Source organism: Hemibagrus wyckioides, linkage group LG06 (assembly GCF_019097595.1).
Source record: "Hemibagrus wyckioides isolate EC202008001 linkage group LG06, SWU_Hwy_1.0, whole genome shotgun sequence".
Lineage (NCBI taxonomy): Eukaryota > Metazoa > Chordata > Actinopteri > Siluriformes > Bagridae > Hemibagrus > Hemibagrus wyckioides.
The window spans coordinates 31,214,820-31,231,870 of NC_080715.1; the positions used below are offsets into that span (position 1 = coordinate 31,214,820).

The window sequence follows — 17,051 nt, forward strand, 5'->3', positions numbered from 1 at the left end:
TCTGTAGGATAGACTCTGCGTTCCCTGCGACCCTGTGTAGGATAAGCACTACAGAATATGGATGGATGGATGGAACTGCATGATTGGTAAGTATCCACCCTCATTTCATTACTGATAATAAACCCATGCTGAACTCAAATTGACTGATTCATAGTAAATTTATTGCATGCTTTAACAGTTGACTTTAACAGTAACATTTTCAATATTTTATCTTAGCAGTAATGGTACATAATCACTTGATAAATGCTTATTTACAGTCCTGCATTACTAACAGTTTCATTTGAAGTTTGTTTTTATAATCTGTGGCATGTCCCGAAAATGACCTGTCTGAGAGGAAGAGGTGGATTGAGAAAGGAAATAAAATTAAAATATTGCGTTCAGAATTAAAAATCATATTATGGACCATAATTAAACTGAAAGATTAGAAAAATGAGCTGGCCTCTGTTATTCCACTATGGGGCAGTATGGATCATGAGCACTGCATTAGCATTTTATTTCAGAAACGAATTGAATAATATTATTTTTCGACTGATTCATAAAGCTCTTATAATAGAATAAAAAGAATAAAATCAAGATAAGATAAAAGATGCAACAACAATACACAGAAAAAAAAGTATATTTAAAGATTCACAAAGCTCTCAACACTTAGAGTAACAAATATAAACAGAGGTGTGCGAACAGAGAAACAAGAAACAAAGCACGGAATAACCAACAGCACAAGTTGGAATCAGACACTGTAAACAGAAATGCAGTTTTTAATACACAACACTAATACAAATACAACAAAGTACACTATATTGCCAAAAGTATTCGCTCACCTGCCTTGACTCGCATATGAACTTAAGTGACATCCCATTCCTAATCCATAGGGTTCAATATGACGTCGGTCCACCCTTTGCAGCTATAACAGCTTCAACTCTTCTGGGAAGGCTGTCCACAAGGTTTAGGAGTGTGTTTATGGGAATTTTTGACCATTCTTCCAGAAGCGCATTTGTGAGGTCACACACTGATGTTGGACGAGAAGGCCTGGCTCTCAGTCTCCACTCTAATTCATCCCAAAGGTGTTCTATCGGGTTGAGGTCAGGACTCTGTGCAGGCCAGTCAAGTTCATCCACACCAGACTCTGTCATCCATGTCTTTATGGACCTTGCTTTGTGCACTGGTGCACAGTCATGTTGGAAGAGGAAGGGGCCAGCTCCAAACTGTTCCCACAAAGTTGGGAGCATGGAATTGTCCAAAATGTCTTGGTATGCTGAAGCATTCAGAATTCCTTTCACTGGAACTAAGGGGCCAAGCCCAGCTCCTGAAAAACAACCCCACACCATAATCCCCCCTCCACCAAACTTTACACTTGGCACAATGCAGTCAGACAAGTACCGTTCTCCTGGCAACCGCCAAACCCAGACTCGTCCATCAGATTGCCAGATGGAGAAGCGTGATTCGCCACTCCAGAGAACGCGTCTCCACTGCTCTAGAGTCCAGTGGCGGCGTGCTTTACACCACCGCATCCGACGCTTTGCATTGCACTTGGTGATGTATGGCTTGGATGCAGCTGCTCGGCCATGGAAACCCATTCCATGAAGCTCTCTGCGCACTGTTCTTGAGCTAATCTGAAGGCCACATGAAGTTTGGAGGTCTGTAGCGATTGACTCTGCAGAAAGTTGGCGACCTCTTCGCACTATGCGCCTCAGCATCCGCTGACCCCGCTCCGTCAGTTTACGTGGCCTACCACTTCGTGGCTGAGTTGCTGTCGTTCCCAAACACTTCCATGTTCTTATAATACAGCTGACAGTTGACTGTGGAATATTTAGGAGCGAGGAAATTTCACGACTGGATTTGTTGCACAGGTGGCATCCTATCACAGTTCCACGCTGGAATTCACTGAGCTCCTGAGAGCGACCCATTCTTTCACAAATGTTTGTAAAAACAGTCTGCATGCCTAGGTGCTCGATTTTATACACCTGTGGCCATGGAAGTGATTGGAACACCTGATTCTGATTATTTGGATGGGTGAGCGAATACTTTTGGCAATATAGTGTATATTCAGCAAAGCGTGACATGAAAACTTTATTTGCAGAAACCATTCGCAGATATTGTATACTGTAGAACAAGTATTTTTTTTAAGCTACTAGCAGTGCGTTAGCATAGCGATCTAGAGTTAATAAAGAAAAGCTACATAAAGCCTCGTACTTCCTAATTTTTCGTAAGCAGCGGCCGTGAACACACTCTTAAAGAACATGAACGCTTATTCTATAATACTATAAACGAATATGTCAGCAAAAAATACTGTATTGCACGCAAATCGGTTATTTAGTAGGTCACGATGAGATTTATAGAACAGGGGAACAAGTCCTGATGTTAAGATCATATTTGTGTTATATTTTTATAATCTACAATTTGTGCAGACTTGGGAATAGTACGTAGATCTTTAGATGATTAATCTTAAATCCAACAAAGGTTGTCTTTGTGCTGCTAGAGTCTTAATGTCACATGAAAACAACACATGGAAAGCAGTAACACAATTTACATAGATGTTCTATGCAGCTACTTCATACCCTGTTTGTAAAGTATAAAATATTTACTTTTATGGCATTTGGCAGATGCCATTTTCCAGCAAGACTTTTATCTAATTTTTTATAGAACTGAGCAGTTCAGGGTTAAGGGTCTTGCTCAGGGGCCCAGCAGTGGCAGCTTGGTGGACCTGGGATTCAAGGTTACAACCTTCCGATCAGTAGCCCAACAGCTCCACCACTGGGTTACCACCTCCATTATAATATCGCCTGTGCACTTTCATATCTGGACATCTGAACATTTGTCCAAACCTTTTATCTCTGAACATGTCTGTAAGAACCATTTTCACAAAAGAATGCAGTATATATCACGTACCAAAACTTTACTAAACATCACAGCTACTGATGTGGACTGCTGAGGGATTTCCATTCACTATATACAGTATGTACACTGTATGCACACTGTGTGTGTGTGTGTGTGTGCTTTTTTTTTTAAAACTCCATCCATTTCTCACACTTCCCTGAGAATATTTACACACTAACACACACAGTGATTCACATTTACTTCTGATGACTCTTCAGAGATTTGCTATAAATTTGTGACAGTCTTCAGTGGAAAAAAAGACCTTGTGTCAGTCTGCCAGCGGCAAAAAAATCAGCACGAACACACACAGAGTTCATCTGATAATAAATACTGCTAACAAAACTTTTTAACAGTCAGCGTAACTCTCGAGGAATCACAGCAGACCCATGCCAGACGCATGTTCCTTACCAGACTGCAGCCAAATCTACTAACATCAGCTAGCTAATTTGGCAGTTTGGTTTGTTTGTGTTATATATCTCTTGTCTGCTGGACTGATTTCACCTTGAAAGCTCAGCCTGTGTTTAAAGCGATGAACACAGATGAACACCAGAGTTAAAGCGAATGATTCTCTGTGTTTCTGTGTCTCTGCCCATTCAAGGCTTTTCATCAGGTGAATCTGTTTTGCACTGCATCACTGCTTTCCTTTAACACACTCAAACCTGAGCTGTGTTTCTCATTGGAACTTTGCACCAACAATACATGAGTCAAGTCACAAGTTCAGGAGCAACTTTCTCTTTGAGTGACGCTTGGCTTTGCCTCTCACTGGCATGTAGTAGCGCACTTTCCTCCAGAAGCGAGCAGACAAAGTAAACAAAGACAAAGGTGTCTGATCCTCCTCTCCGTCTTCCTCCGTCCTCGTGCACATCCACCTCCGCCGCCTCTTCCAGGCCTGTAGAGCCCCCTGCTTATCACGCAGGAGACGCAGTGACTCAGGAAGGATGGAGGGATCACTGAGCTGCTCCATCTCCAGCAGCATCACAGAGAGCGAGTCATCCAGTAAGGCACGGTGGAGGCCTGCCTGCTGCTCGAACCATGACGAACCGTCTGTCCTGCTCAGAGACGTGCTGGTGTACAGCAGCAGCAGGCAACGACAGAGATTCATGGTCTCATCCACCACGTCTGCCACAGCTACAAAACGGTAAAAGGTAATAAATTAATTAAGTGGTTAATAAAAAATGGCTCTAAAACCAGAAAATGTTGTGTTGCCATTTTGTCAGTGATGAGTTTATACTTTGAAAGATTTTATATTTCTGTATTGTAAAAGTTTTACAATTATTTAGTCTACATTTTACAGTAGGAGCATCCACCTGGTTTTATGTACAAGCTAGAGTAAATTTTTAATGATATCATTTTTTATCTTTAAAAGGAAATCTCTTACATAACCTCTAACAAAAAGGTCTTTTACAGAATATCGTCACTAATAACATCACAGTGCAGAATTCTTTTCCAGTCTCACATTGAATGTGTAAATGATTTGGTTCTGTAAAACCAGCTTTAATATTTTATGCCATTTAATATTTTATGCCAGTATTCCTAGAGAGCAGGATGAATATTTCAATATTATTATCTGAATAAATGGGACAGTCATTTTCCCTAAAAATGTTCCCTAAAAGTACACGAGTTTGTTGTAGACCTTTTATTTTTTTACCTTGTCCAGGTAGACTGTCCCGACCCAAGATGAAGAGCCGGTACCCATAGTATTCCTCTAGAACCTGTGGCAGTGTCTTCAGAACAAAAGTCTCAACTGCTTCACTCAGTGTGTCTCCTTGACCTCGGGGATACACCACATAGGCATCGTAGAGTTTCCCGTCACCATCTGCAAGCGAAAATAACAGCAACCTTCAACATCCAAACATCAAATCTAGAACTGGGAGCAAAATACATTTTAAGACTTGTTTCTTTCCTTTAAAGCATTCACTTAAAGTGAGGTTATAAAATAAAAGTCCTCTAATAAGACCTGTTTATTTTACCAGTTATTGAACCACATACAAAGTTCTACTCAACTCATTAATAAAAACATTATATAAAATGTACAAATATTGTTTCAGTCAAGGAACTTTCTAAATAAATCCTGTAGATCATTTATTTTATAGTAAAAAGGGGATAACTAAGCTGCAAAACATTACCCCAGTTTGGACACTCCTGCAACACATTGTGGGATTTGAGGAGTGTGGTGAATATTCTATATTAGACTTTCAGACATTTATAGACCATTATTTTGCTATAATAGAAATTTATTACATGGAAAAACACCCGCAGTAGTGCCCAATATTTTACACCACTAACACTAACGTGTTTCAGCTGCTCCCTGTTCGGGGTCGCCACAGCGGATCATTTGGTCTGTATGTTTCGATTTGGCACAGGTTATTGGGCGGATGCCCTTCCTGATGCAACCCTCCCATTTAACCCGGGCTTGTGACCGGCACTGAGAGTTAACTCTTCAGTAGCTGGGTTAGCACCCTGCCTGGGAATCGAACCTGGACCGTGACAATGTGCCACCAGGTGGCACACCGTTAACACTGGTATTTTATCATATTTAATACACACAGTCTTCATGTCCACTCCTCTACTTTATTCAGTATTTTGTCAATAAGCACACAGTTTTATTATATTAATTGAAAAGAATTATGAATTGTTTGAGAAATGTAAGCTGATCAAATTTTATTAGACCCCATGCCATCAAAGATCCATCACCTGTCCTGTTATTAGTTTGTTACTTGATTGTAGCCACCCGCTTTGTGTTAGTTCTTGATTAGTTGTCTAACTGATGTTTCTTTGCATTGTTGCAAGGCTAATCACATTTTTTTTATTGTTAAGTCCTAGTCTTGTTTTTCTAGTTTCTTTATTTCTTTTGAGTGTTATTTATTTTATTTTATTTTATTTTATTTTATTTTATTTTATTTTATTTTATTTTATTTATTGACTCTTGTCTGCATTTTGTTATATGAAATATTAATAATTGATGTCTGCCTGATGTTGCCTGCAATTATTTGGATGCGTTCCATGGACTTTGGCAATGTTTCTTGGACTCATCCCAGTAATAAGCACAGGAAAGTTATGTATTAGTAAGTTACGTATGTGCCATGTTTAAATGAGCAAGTTTCTCACTAAGAATAAATAAATGAATAAATAAATGAAGAAAGAAAGAAAGAAAGAAAGAAAGAAAGAAAGAAAGAAAGAAAGAAAGAAAGAAAGAAAGAAAGAAAGAAAGAAAGAAAGAAAGAAAGAAAAATGTATACTTATTCTCAAATTAAGCATTAGATCATTAGATCTCTCTGTGGAAAGCTATTTGTTTAGTTTGTTGCTTCTTGGTATTTGAGGTATGGAAAGGAAGCTGTTCTGTGTAATTATTGCACGTTCTTCACATTCTTCACACAAGTGTTCAAATGACCCGAGGGGAAACACTGGTTTCCTGGTGTTCTACGTACCTGTGCTTGCATAAAAGAAAGGAAACACGGTCCGGAAGAGCAGGACAAGCTCAACCTTAAACACTCTGTACAGGAGAAGTCCCATGATGAAAAGAAGAGCCATTGTTGTGGCCAGGAGTCCAATGGGCAGGAGCAGATTAGGATCTGACATCATACAGTAGACAATAATGAAGGTTAGCGCTGTCTGATCAGAAAATCCAGCAGTTAATAATGCAAAATCAATTCACTTCTAAATGTGTGTGAGAATGTTAAAAAAAGAAGAAACTTTAAAATAATAATAAAAAAACCCACACATTATTTATTAGGACTGTAAGTTCTGCTGAAAAACAATCAACGTAGACTAGAGTGAATCTTATCCTGTGGACAAGTAGACAAGCTGAAACAGCCAAAAGATTCTCTTAAAGGTATAAAGTTATATATACATATATATACATACACTATATTGCCAAAAGTATTCGCTCACCTGCCTTGACTCGCATATGAACTTAAGTGACATCCCATTCCTAATCCATAGGGTTCAATATGACGTCGGTCCACCCTTTGCAGCTATAACAGCTTCAACTCTTCTGGGAAGGCTGTCCACAAGGTTTAGGAGTGTGTTTATGGGAATTTTTGACCATTCTTCCAGAAGCGCATTTGTGAGGTCACACACTGATGTTGGACGAGAAGGCCTGGCTCTCAGTCTCCGCTCTAATTCATCCCAAAGGTGTTCTATCGGGTTGAGGTCAGGACTCTGTGCAGGCCAGTCAAGTTCATCCACACCAGACTCTGTCATCCATGTCTTTATGGACCTTGCTTTGTGCACTGGTGCACAGTCATGTTGGAAGAGGAAGGGGCCAGCTCCAAACTGTTCCCACAAAGTTGGGAGCATGGAATTGTCCAAAATGTCTTGGTATGCTGAAGCATTCAGAGTTCCTTTCACTGGAACTAAGGGGCCAAGCCCAGCTCCTGAAAAACAACCCCACACCATAATCCCCCCTCCACCAAACTTTACACTTGGCACAATGCAGTCAGACAAGTACCGTTCTCCTGGCAACCGCCAAACCCAGACTCGTCCATCAGATTGCCAGATGGAGAAGCGCGATTCATCACTCCAGAGAACGCGTCTCCACTGCTCTAGAGTCCAGTGGCGGCGTGCTTTACACCACTGCATCCGACGCTTTGCATTGCACTTGGTGATGTATGGCTTGGATGCAGCTGCTCGGACATGGAAACCCATTCCATGAAGCTCTCTGCGCACTGTTCTTGAGCTAATCTGAAGGCCACATGAAGTTTGGAGGTCTGTAGCGATTGACTCTGCAGAAAGTTGGCGACCTCTTCGCACTATGCGCCTCAGCATCCGCTGACCCCGCTCCGTCAGTTTACGTGGCCTACCACTTCGTGGCTGAGTTGCTGTCGTTCCCAAACACTTCCACGTTCTTATAATACAGCTGACAGTTGACTGTGGAATATTTAGGAGCGAGGAAATTTCACGACTGGATTTGTTGCACAGGTGGCATCCTATCACAGTTCCACGCTGGAATTCACTGAGCTCCTGAGAGCGACCCATTCTTTCACAAATGTTTGTAAAAACAGTCTGCATGCCTAGGTGCTTGATTTTATACACCTGTGGCCATGGAAGTGATTGGAACACCTGATTCTGATTATTTGGATGGGTGAGCGAATACTTTTGGCAATATAGTGTATATGTATATATATATATATATATATATATATATATATATATATATATATATATATATATATATATATAGCTAGATGTCTTATTTGGGGACAATAATATATAAGTCAGTGGAAATGCTTTACATGCTGTAATAAAACAAACCATGGGTGTGTGTTTTCTGACCTTCAGGGTAGAGGGTAAAGTAGCCAACTGCATGTCCTCTGTGGCTAAAAGCCCTGCAGGTGAAGTTCAGGTTCAAATCACCTGGCTCTGCTCGAGACACGAACAAGCTGCGCTCCAACCACCAGCCCTCAGCCACCTCGAGCTCCCTGTGCACACAATCACCATCTCTTTACTCCATCAAGGGACAATATGGACACAATGGAGTGGAAATGCTTTCATTCAGTCAAGTGTGAAAAGGTCAATGCTGTCAATTGATGGTGGAACACACAATACAGAAGCAAAGTACATAAGCACAGGAGTACATAATGTGCAAACACATTATGTGTGTTTAGATAGATAGATAGATAGATAGATAGATAGATAGATAGATAGATAGATAGATAGATAGATAGATAGATAGATAGATAGATAGATAGATAGATAGTGCAAAGAAATTCCATAAGCATAGATGCCTTTAAAAATACTTTCAAGAGCAGTAAACAAAAACAAATGAAAAAGATAAAGTCAACATTTGTTGTGACGACCATTTACTTAAAACACCAGTCTCAGGTAGAGTTTGTGATGTTTTATAAGGAAATGGTGAGCTGGTGAGTTTTTCTGGGCATCTTGCAAAACAGTTCTTCTGGGGACTTTAACATGTGCAGCACAAAGACAAGCTTCGTCTGCAGCATTATTATATTACCAATAATGTAGATGTCAAAATAAAGATCTATGACAAATGAAAAAAATATCATTCTAAAATACAACAGGGTTTGCACAGAACTATATATTGTTCAGAGAAGTAAGTTTGTAATATGTGTATGATGTTTCCCAGAAGTATATACATGTATACATGTTCTGCAAAACAGTCCAAGTTCTCATGGCTTCTGCTTGATTGACAAACTTTCACCAATGTTTCCTCTTGAGCAAGAAAAAGGAAATGTGGTAAGAACTGTTCACGCAGTGGAAACAAGTGCCGTAAACTTGTCTGTTGTTTTTGTGAGAAGCTAGGTTTCTTGCTCTAACACCCATGGCCAAGTGCAGCATCAATACAAAGAAATGTGTGCAGTCGGCTTCAGATGATGGAGAGCCTGGGGGCTGTGTTATGCCCTAACATGTTACTGGATATGAAATATAAACCAAATCCAAAAAAACCCAAAAAACTGAGTAATGTTAAAGCTCATGTTCAGCCGATGTGTCTTAATAATAATTTTCATGAATAATTATAGAACTAATAATCAACATGAATTCAGTGTTTGGAGAAAAACACACCAAACTCCCTTTCTTTAGAGAGGATAAGAGGTGAGAGAGTACGAAGGGTCACTGACACAGTGTTTTTTAACCCTGAATGTCATCTCTGTAATATATTTACAGTAGGTTTCCTTTTGGTCTTTTCATGCACTTTCTATCTAGTTTGTATCCTGAGAAAGTTTTCTTTACATTTAATGACATTTTAGTTGTATAGTGCTTGTAATAGTGGACGCTGACACAAAGCAGCTTTACAGAGATATATAAATTCAGGAACAATTGATGGTGTCCATTTAGAGTGGAGGCGATGTCCCTCAAACTGGATATCTTACACACACACACAAATACTGAAACACTGTGAGCACATGCATGTACATGTGTAGTTAAAGAGATGAAATGAAATCTGTATCGTGTGTTAAGGTGTGAAATGACTCATCTCGTCTTTTTCGATGTTTTGACAAAGCACAGCGTGACATTTGAATGCGAGATTGTCTGAAATCTGTGTGACACTCACGCCTGAGGTCCCTGGTGGATCCGATCAGAGGTGTTCGATGAGACGTAATCGTCCTTAAACTCCCAGACTACCACCGTCATGTGGACTCCGTTGGTAGGTAAAAACACACGACATGTCTTGTTAATCGGTGATCCTGCTCACACACAAACGCACAAACAAACAGAAACAGATGATTCTGTATCCTTCTGAATCTTCCTGTTGTGTTTGATTTCTCCAGGTTAAGTGCAACTCACCTGCGGATACTTTCATGGTGCCGTTATTGGGCTCTAGCATTTGAGGTCGTTTTAAAAGCGACTCTAAAAGAAAAAGAAAAAAGAGAAGATTAGTAGATATAGATTTTATAGGAAAATAATTAGCGATGTGGCCCCAAGTGTTACAGAGTTATCACCCTGTAGATGTGGCCAGAATATCACACACTCTGACATATGTGATAGCATAGTTTCAATAACAAATGGTCACTGAGTTCACTGAACTTGAGAGCTGTTAGTGAAATTATATTGTGTATTATATCTCTGGTGGTCCAGTGACAGGATGCCATGCTCTCACTGCATTGGCCTGGGTTCAATTTCTCAGGAAAGGAACCAACCCCAGCCACTAAGACGTTAAGTCTCAGTGCTGGACCCAAGCCAGAAAAGAAAAAATAGGTGGGTTGCATCAGGAAGTGCATTCTGCATAAACCCTGTGCCAAATAAAATATGCAGATCGGATAATCTGTTGTTGTGACCTCAAACAGGGAGCAGACAAAAGACAACAACAGCATTGTGCATTATAACATAATCTCACTGTTGTTGTGTTGCCCAGGATCTCCCCTAGAACCGACGAGTTTCCTATAACTGTATGTCCTAATAGTTCAACATATATATCAATATAACAATATATCAACAATACCCACAAGACCATGTGCAGTAATAATAATAATAATTATTATTATTATTATCATCATCATCATAATCATCATAATAAATGCACAGTGATTATAACATACCTGCATCAGCAACAGTAAAATGTGCTTTATAGTGTGTCCACTAGAGGGCGACATTGTGCTGAGTAAGTCAGGCTGTTATTCACACTCAGGTGATCAGGACTGTGCCCTATTCTCTCTATAGACTTCCAACTATCAAATAAACAAGTAAATTAATAACAGACGAAGACTAAGAGACTAAGACTAATACTTGATTATACAGGGAAAACTCTTCCACTTATTTTCATTTCGCAATTGCAGTCTCTTAGTCTGGTTTATTAACAATGTACACAAGATGATTAGCTTAACAAGCATCCTCAACCTTCGTTCACACATACAGTAATTTTTACAGCCACACTGTAAAGGGCCTTACTCAGGGGCCCAGTAGTGGTAGCTTGGTTGACCTGGGATTCAAACTGACAACCTTCCAATCAGTAGTCCAATAGTGAGTGATAGTTGAAAAATAATCTCTAACTTAGGCAAAGGTCCATCAATATAAAGGTGCAGAGATGCAGGTGATCTCAGTTAAATGTCTGTTAGTTGAAGCTAAACCCCAGTGAACAGTGCACCAGGTTCTGCCTGTTTCTCACCGATTATTTCACACTCGATGGTCTCTGCGACTACACCGATGACTCCAGTGAGGTTAAAGGTCATCCTGCATGTATAAAACCCAGCATCGTCAAGGGAAACTTGGCGGGCGTGGAGCATGAGGTTGTTCTCTGTAAAGTGAAACCTGGATCCTTTCAGAAGAGGCTCACAGCCCTGAGAGTGGAAGAGCAGAGGAAGTGAAGCTCTAAAGTGAGTTTGTGATTTTCATCTTTTTCACACACACACACACACAGACACACACACACACACACACAGACACACACACACACACACACCCTTACCTTGTACCACTGTATGGAGTAGCTATCCACTACACTTGTGTAGTCAGATACAGGACACCTCAGGTTGTCGTTCGAGTGACACTGCATCCGCTGCACTGCTGCCCGAGAACGGCGACATGCTCCAAGCACCTCTTCTTCCACCAGAAGAACCCTCTCCTGCTTGTAGCACTGATCTGGAGTTCTGCTCAAAGACATGTGTGAGAAGAAAATAAAGCACTTTGAGACTTTTTTTTCTCAAAGTGCAGTGCTCTAGTTTTAGTTCTCTCTCTCTCTCTCTCTCTCTCTGATATTTTATAGAAACTCTGTGAAGCTGCTCAGTGTCAGTTATGTGCTTTATATATATAACTGCTCAAATATATTAGGCTTATATCAATATAATGTAAAAAATGTACAGCATAAAATAAAAATAAAAAAAGCTGAGTGTGATGTGGATGATGTTGATAAAACAAAAACCTCTCTCCCTTTCCCACTGTAAATGTCTAATTCTGTACAGTTTATCAGTCATGTTGTTTTTCTAGAAGACTTAGCGCAGCGTCTTTCAGTGGAAATGAGCAGATTTTTAAAAGTTCGCTGTGAAATGCTAGACCGTTTCTTGCGGCTGTAATGCACACTGTAGAAAAAGATGTTCCTGTTCAGGAGATTCTGAGTGATCCTGGTTGAACACAGGTCCCAGGTTGCACATGCTGAATAGCTGAATAATAAACTGGAGCTGTGCAGAGTTACTCTACCTGACAATACACAAGTAATGGCCCTGGAGTTCCACGTGAGTGTTGAGGAACAACAGTGAAGATCCTCGTAGTACAGCGTGGTTCTCCTCTCCTGTGAACTCCCGGCCAGACTGCTGGTCATACCACGTCACGTTATAAGGGATGTTCAATAAATCAAAGAGATAGTCCTTCACCAGTTCACAGTCTAATAATGCTGCCTCGTGCGGGACTGCAAACACACGGTCGAACGCTACTCCATGGTCTTTACAGACACCTGCACACACACACACACACACAGAGGGAAAATACAGTTTGTATCGACAACAATTTGCTTTTAAAGAAATTATACCTATGCTTTGTTTTATTCTCGCTTTCTGTCACTAAAAAGCAATATTAAACTAAACTCACACACACACACACACATTAATCTGCTTTTAGAGAAATTATAACTATGCATTGTTTTATTTGCTAATTATGTCATCAAAAGCAACCGTAAATGAAGCACACACACACACACACACACGCACCTTCATCCAGTGCTGCAGTTTCATTATGTGATGACACACTGACACTGATGCTCCATGCCAGAGTCCACAGAACCATGAATCCCACGACCATGTCTGAAAGAGAGAGAGACAATGAACATCACCTCAAAAGCTTTCCACAGTGAGGAACACGGCCTGGCTCTGTGTTCAGCACAACGCCACTCACTGTGAGACTCTCACTCAGGACATGAAGCTTTTACAGCGGTGTAAATCACATGGAAGCCAAACCCAAAGAAGGCGGGGGAAAAAAGAAAAAAAAAAATAGTAAAAAAGACAGATTTCACCTTCAGGGCAGGGTTTTTAATATAGCTCATACATTACAGAGTCTCCGTTTTAATCTATTCATTAGACCTGTAGTGTATTCTGATACTAGATAATAGATATTACTGAGTAGAGATTTGTATTTCATCAGAAAATGAAATGTTCTTGGTAATGCACTCAGACCTGACTAAACCCCACAACACCGTAATCCTCTCGGTTTTTGGCAAAATGTGTACTCCTGCACTAACACCATGCTGCCTGGAACACACAGAGGAGGACGGAGTAAGGGGAAGTGAGTAAGGATGCTTCATTGTCCCGACATTCTTCATCTTTACTGTGTCATTTTTATCAACCACAAGTTCCTGCTAAATGATCTCCCTGAAGACCAATAAAAGCGATATCCAGCACTGTGGGGTCAGGAAGGGGAGCGGGGTGAAAAATGGATGTTACTTCAAAGCTCAGAACTGGACAAGGAAGAAATCTAAATCTGAAGCTGAAAAGTTTATATTTCTCTTATGATTGATTTTATTATATTTCTACTTTATATTGTATTGATGAGTGGCACGGTGGTTTGGTGGTTAGCACGCTCACCTCACACCTCCCCATGCCTTGGAGGCTTCCACTGGGTTCTCAAGGGTTTCCTCCTCCAATCCAAAGACATGTGTTGTAGGCTGACTGGCATCTCTACTTGTCCGTAGAGTGTGAAGGGGTGTGTGAGTGTTTCTTTCTTTCTGTCTTTCTTTCTTTCTTTCTTTCTCTCTCTCTCTCTCTCTTATTGCAGCACCACACTGCTCTATACCATACAGACTCAGATGATGCTTCATGTTTCTCTCACTCTTTGCTGATTCACTCTGGAGCTGAAATGACTCAGGGATTTTAAGAGTGTTTAGTGAAGTGATTTACAGTTATAGCACCTCCAGAATTTCGGACAGTCACGTAGAGAATCTCTGAATCAGAAAAAAAACACACAGCTATGTGGTCTGTTACAATCACAGTTCCACAGACATCCTATCTTCTCTCCAGAGTCAAGCTATTTTTAGAAAACACTTCTTTCCCTTAAAGCCATAGCCTTGTTATGAATAATGGACTTCTGGTTAAAACCGACAGCAATTCGACTGTATGGTCTGGTTAAAAGTGACTTTTTGCACTGATTGACGTTCATGATATAAATGGCCTCAGGTACACAGCAGACTTTGAACCCTGATGTACGTAAATATTTACTGTGAATGATGACTGTTTTTGCTGAAAAACTCAAAGGTCAAGATGCTGGCCTCGAAAACACGTAAATGTCAGTCTGCTCATATTTCATAGGTCTGGGATTAGTTGTGATGACTATTTGACTTCTGCCAACCTCTTTCTTATCCTCCTAGAGATTAATATAGTTTTGTGGGAACAGAAATATTTGTTTAGGCATGTGGTCATGTTAATCAGATTTGACAAGCACAACATGATAAATGACAGATTCGGGATCTTGTGGGAACATTTTTATGTTTTTAGGTCGGATGCCGAGAGTGTTTCTCAGTGAGTCCAGATCTTTTTCCCTTGTTACTTACAGTCGAGGGTAAGAGTTCGCCCCTTGGGGTTTGTGAGGAATATTTTTGCAGAAATGTTTTTGTACCTGCTTTTCAATTTAAAATAATGTCATGAATTTAGATAAATAGGTGAATCCTGCAATAATCAGTTATGGCATGTTTTGTTCTGTCAGAGATGCCAGGAATACTCAGTACTGAGAAAAATAAAGCTGCTCAGAAGATATGACAAGGAGCAAGCAAACAAATGATCACAGTCTCTGAAACCAAGCTACCTTCTATTCATTATCGTAAATGATCTTTTGTCTAGCCTTGTATGTGAAGGGCACACACAACTGTTTCACTCCACTGTATTACAAAATACTGTGCCTGTACAAAACACTTCACAAGATGATGAAATGTAATGTTGTTCACTCTTCTTACACGTCTCTCACGTTACCGCCTCAACCCTACAAAGTCGACATTAAATCCAGTAAGATGCTGAAATCTGGCCAACAAAACCTCCTTTAGATCACAGAATCTCAGCATGATCACCATGTCAGAGGAACCCACATGAACACCGGAAGAACATTCACACTGATATTAATTCCAGCTCAGGATGGAGAACAATAAAGTGTTTGTTTTATCTAGGTTTGATTCAACTATATTATTTAATATTTGTCTGTTTATTTTGTACATGCAAAAATCTTTCTTTCTTTCTTTCCTTCTTTCTTTTGTTCTTGCTTTATTTATTTATTTATTTATTTATTAATTTATTAATTAATTAATTAATTATATTTTTTATTATATATATATATATATATATATATATATATATATATATATATATATATATATATATATATAATAAAAAATATAATTAATATATTTGGATCCTCTGATCACAGAATCTCAGCACGATTCGGTTATAATCATTTTCATTCATGTAGTCATTACTGGTCCTGCCGGAGATGACAGTCACCACAGTAAATGCAGAATGTAGTGTTTACAATTAATATACAGGTTTTTGGCGTTTATGTTTTTTTTAAAATTACGTTGTAGATCATATTACACGTTGTTGATCTATCTATCTATCCATCCATCCATCCATCCATCTAAAATCTCGAAAGGTGGATGGTCCAAAAATAATAAAAATTGTCTTTAAAAAGTAGTTATTTTACAGAGAAAAGGTATCATCGTTTATATGAAGAAACTTTCTGCTGTTTATTTAAGCCGTATGAAAGGAGTCTCTAGTTTCGGTCTGATTCATTTCCAAAGTTGTGAAATTTATAATTCATAGGCAAACTGAATTGGTGTAAGACCATCCTCGTCATCCTCCTTTTTTCTTATTTTACCACTATCTGTCTTTATTCTTTATGATTTGCCTAGAACTGGAACTGGAAATGGATGTGAATCCACACTGATCTTACAACTGTACCGTCTTAAGCAAAGTGAATGGTATAGATAGCCGATCATTTATGAAAGGATTAATTACACTTTTTAGTAATGAGCCTCGAAAAAAAAATGCAGGAATGAACAGCACGAACAGCAAGGAACCTTCACATGACTGAAGATTTTCCATAAACAATTTAATGTATTTTATTTTGAAATATTTTGGAATATGAAAAATAAAAAATGGTACTTTAACCAAAGGTCACAACAACTTGATGTGTTTTTCTCTTTTTTTCTTGCTGAACAAGTGATCTATAATGTAAATGAGGATGTGAGTATCCACCTTTTAGTGGAAGTAAACTTGTTATATTCAGCAAAAAAAAATGTGAGAAGACGAGCCTGAAAACAGGACCCAAGAACAGGAGAGCAGACTCAAAGACTTTAAATGAAAACAAGGAAGTGCTGAATCAGCAGCGAGGTGAATAAAAACTTTCACCATGAGCTCACATACAGTCCGATGAGTCAGCAAGTCTCTGTCCTGCAGACTGATAGCTCTGCTGATGTGGGGCACAGGATGAAGCTTCAGTAGAAAAATGTCGAATTCACTTGTTTGATTTTGGAAAAACAATATCCTAGACAGCATCATAGAAGGATTTAACAATGATGCCGCATCTCAGAGATTTTTCAGATTTCAGGAACCAAAAATCGTTGGTTCTGATTTTTGTAAACCACATCCGATGTTGCGCATACCACTTCTACAAATGAGTGTAATGCAATAGCAGGGCACACGCTTTTAGATGATTAAAGTAGGGTTATATTAATAAAGCCTTCCTCTAAGGACACTGTAACATTTCTACAACACTTGTACACCGTGTCACTGATTGTAGAAGGATAATGA

The 17,051-nt window shown here is 39.4% G+C and overlaps 1 protein-coding gene across 3 annotated transcripts in view; it reads right to left on the reverse strand.

Moving 5' to 3' along the window:
- Positions 1-600: 600 nt before the first annotated feature.
- Positions 601-17,051, reverse strand: part of zmp:0000000936 (interleukin-1 receptor type 1) — a 37,028-nt gene continuing 20,577 nt past the window's right edge. For all 3 annotated transcript variants that reach the window (XM_058391648.1, XM_058391647.1, XM_058391649.1), the window contains exons 9-18: positions 12,975-13,067; positions 12,469-12,721; positions 11,741-11,921; positions 11,441-11,612; positions 10,123-10,185; positions 9,890-10,022; positions 8,149-8,294; positions 6,303-6,446; positions 4,523-4,690; positions 601-4,002 (exon numbers count right to left, since the gene is read on the reverse strand). In XM_058391648.1, the coding sequence (XP_058247631.1) occupies positions 3,584-4,002; positions 4,523-4,690; positions 6,303-6,446; positions 8,149-8,294; positions 9,890-10,022; positions 10,123-10,185; positions 11,441-11,612; positions 11,741-11,921; positions 12,469-12,721; positions 12,975-13,067 (1,772 nt within the window). In that variant the 3' untranslated portion in view covers positions 601-3,583. The remainder of the gene's footprint in view (positions 4,003-4,522; positions 4,691-6,302; positions 6,447-8,148; positions 8,295-9,889; positions 10,023-10,122; positions 10,186-11,440; positions 11,613-11,740; positions 11,922-12,468; positions 12,722-12,974; positions 13,068-17,051) is intronic.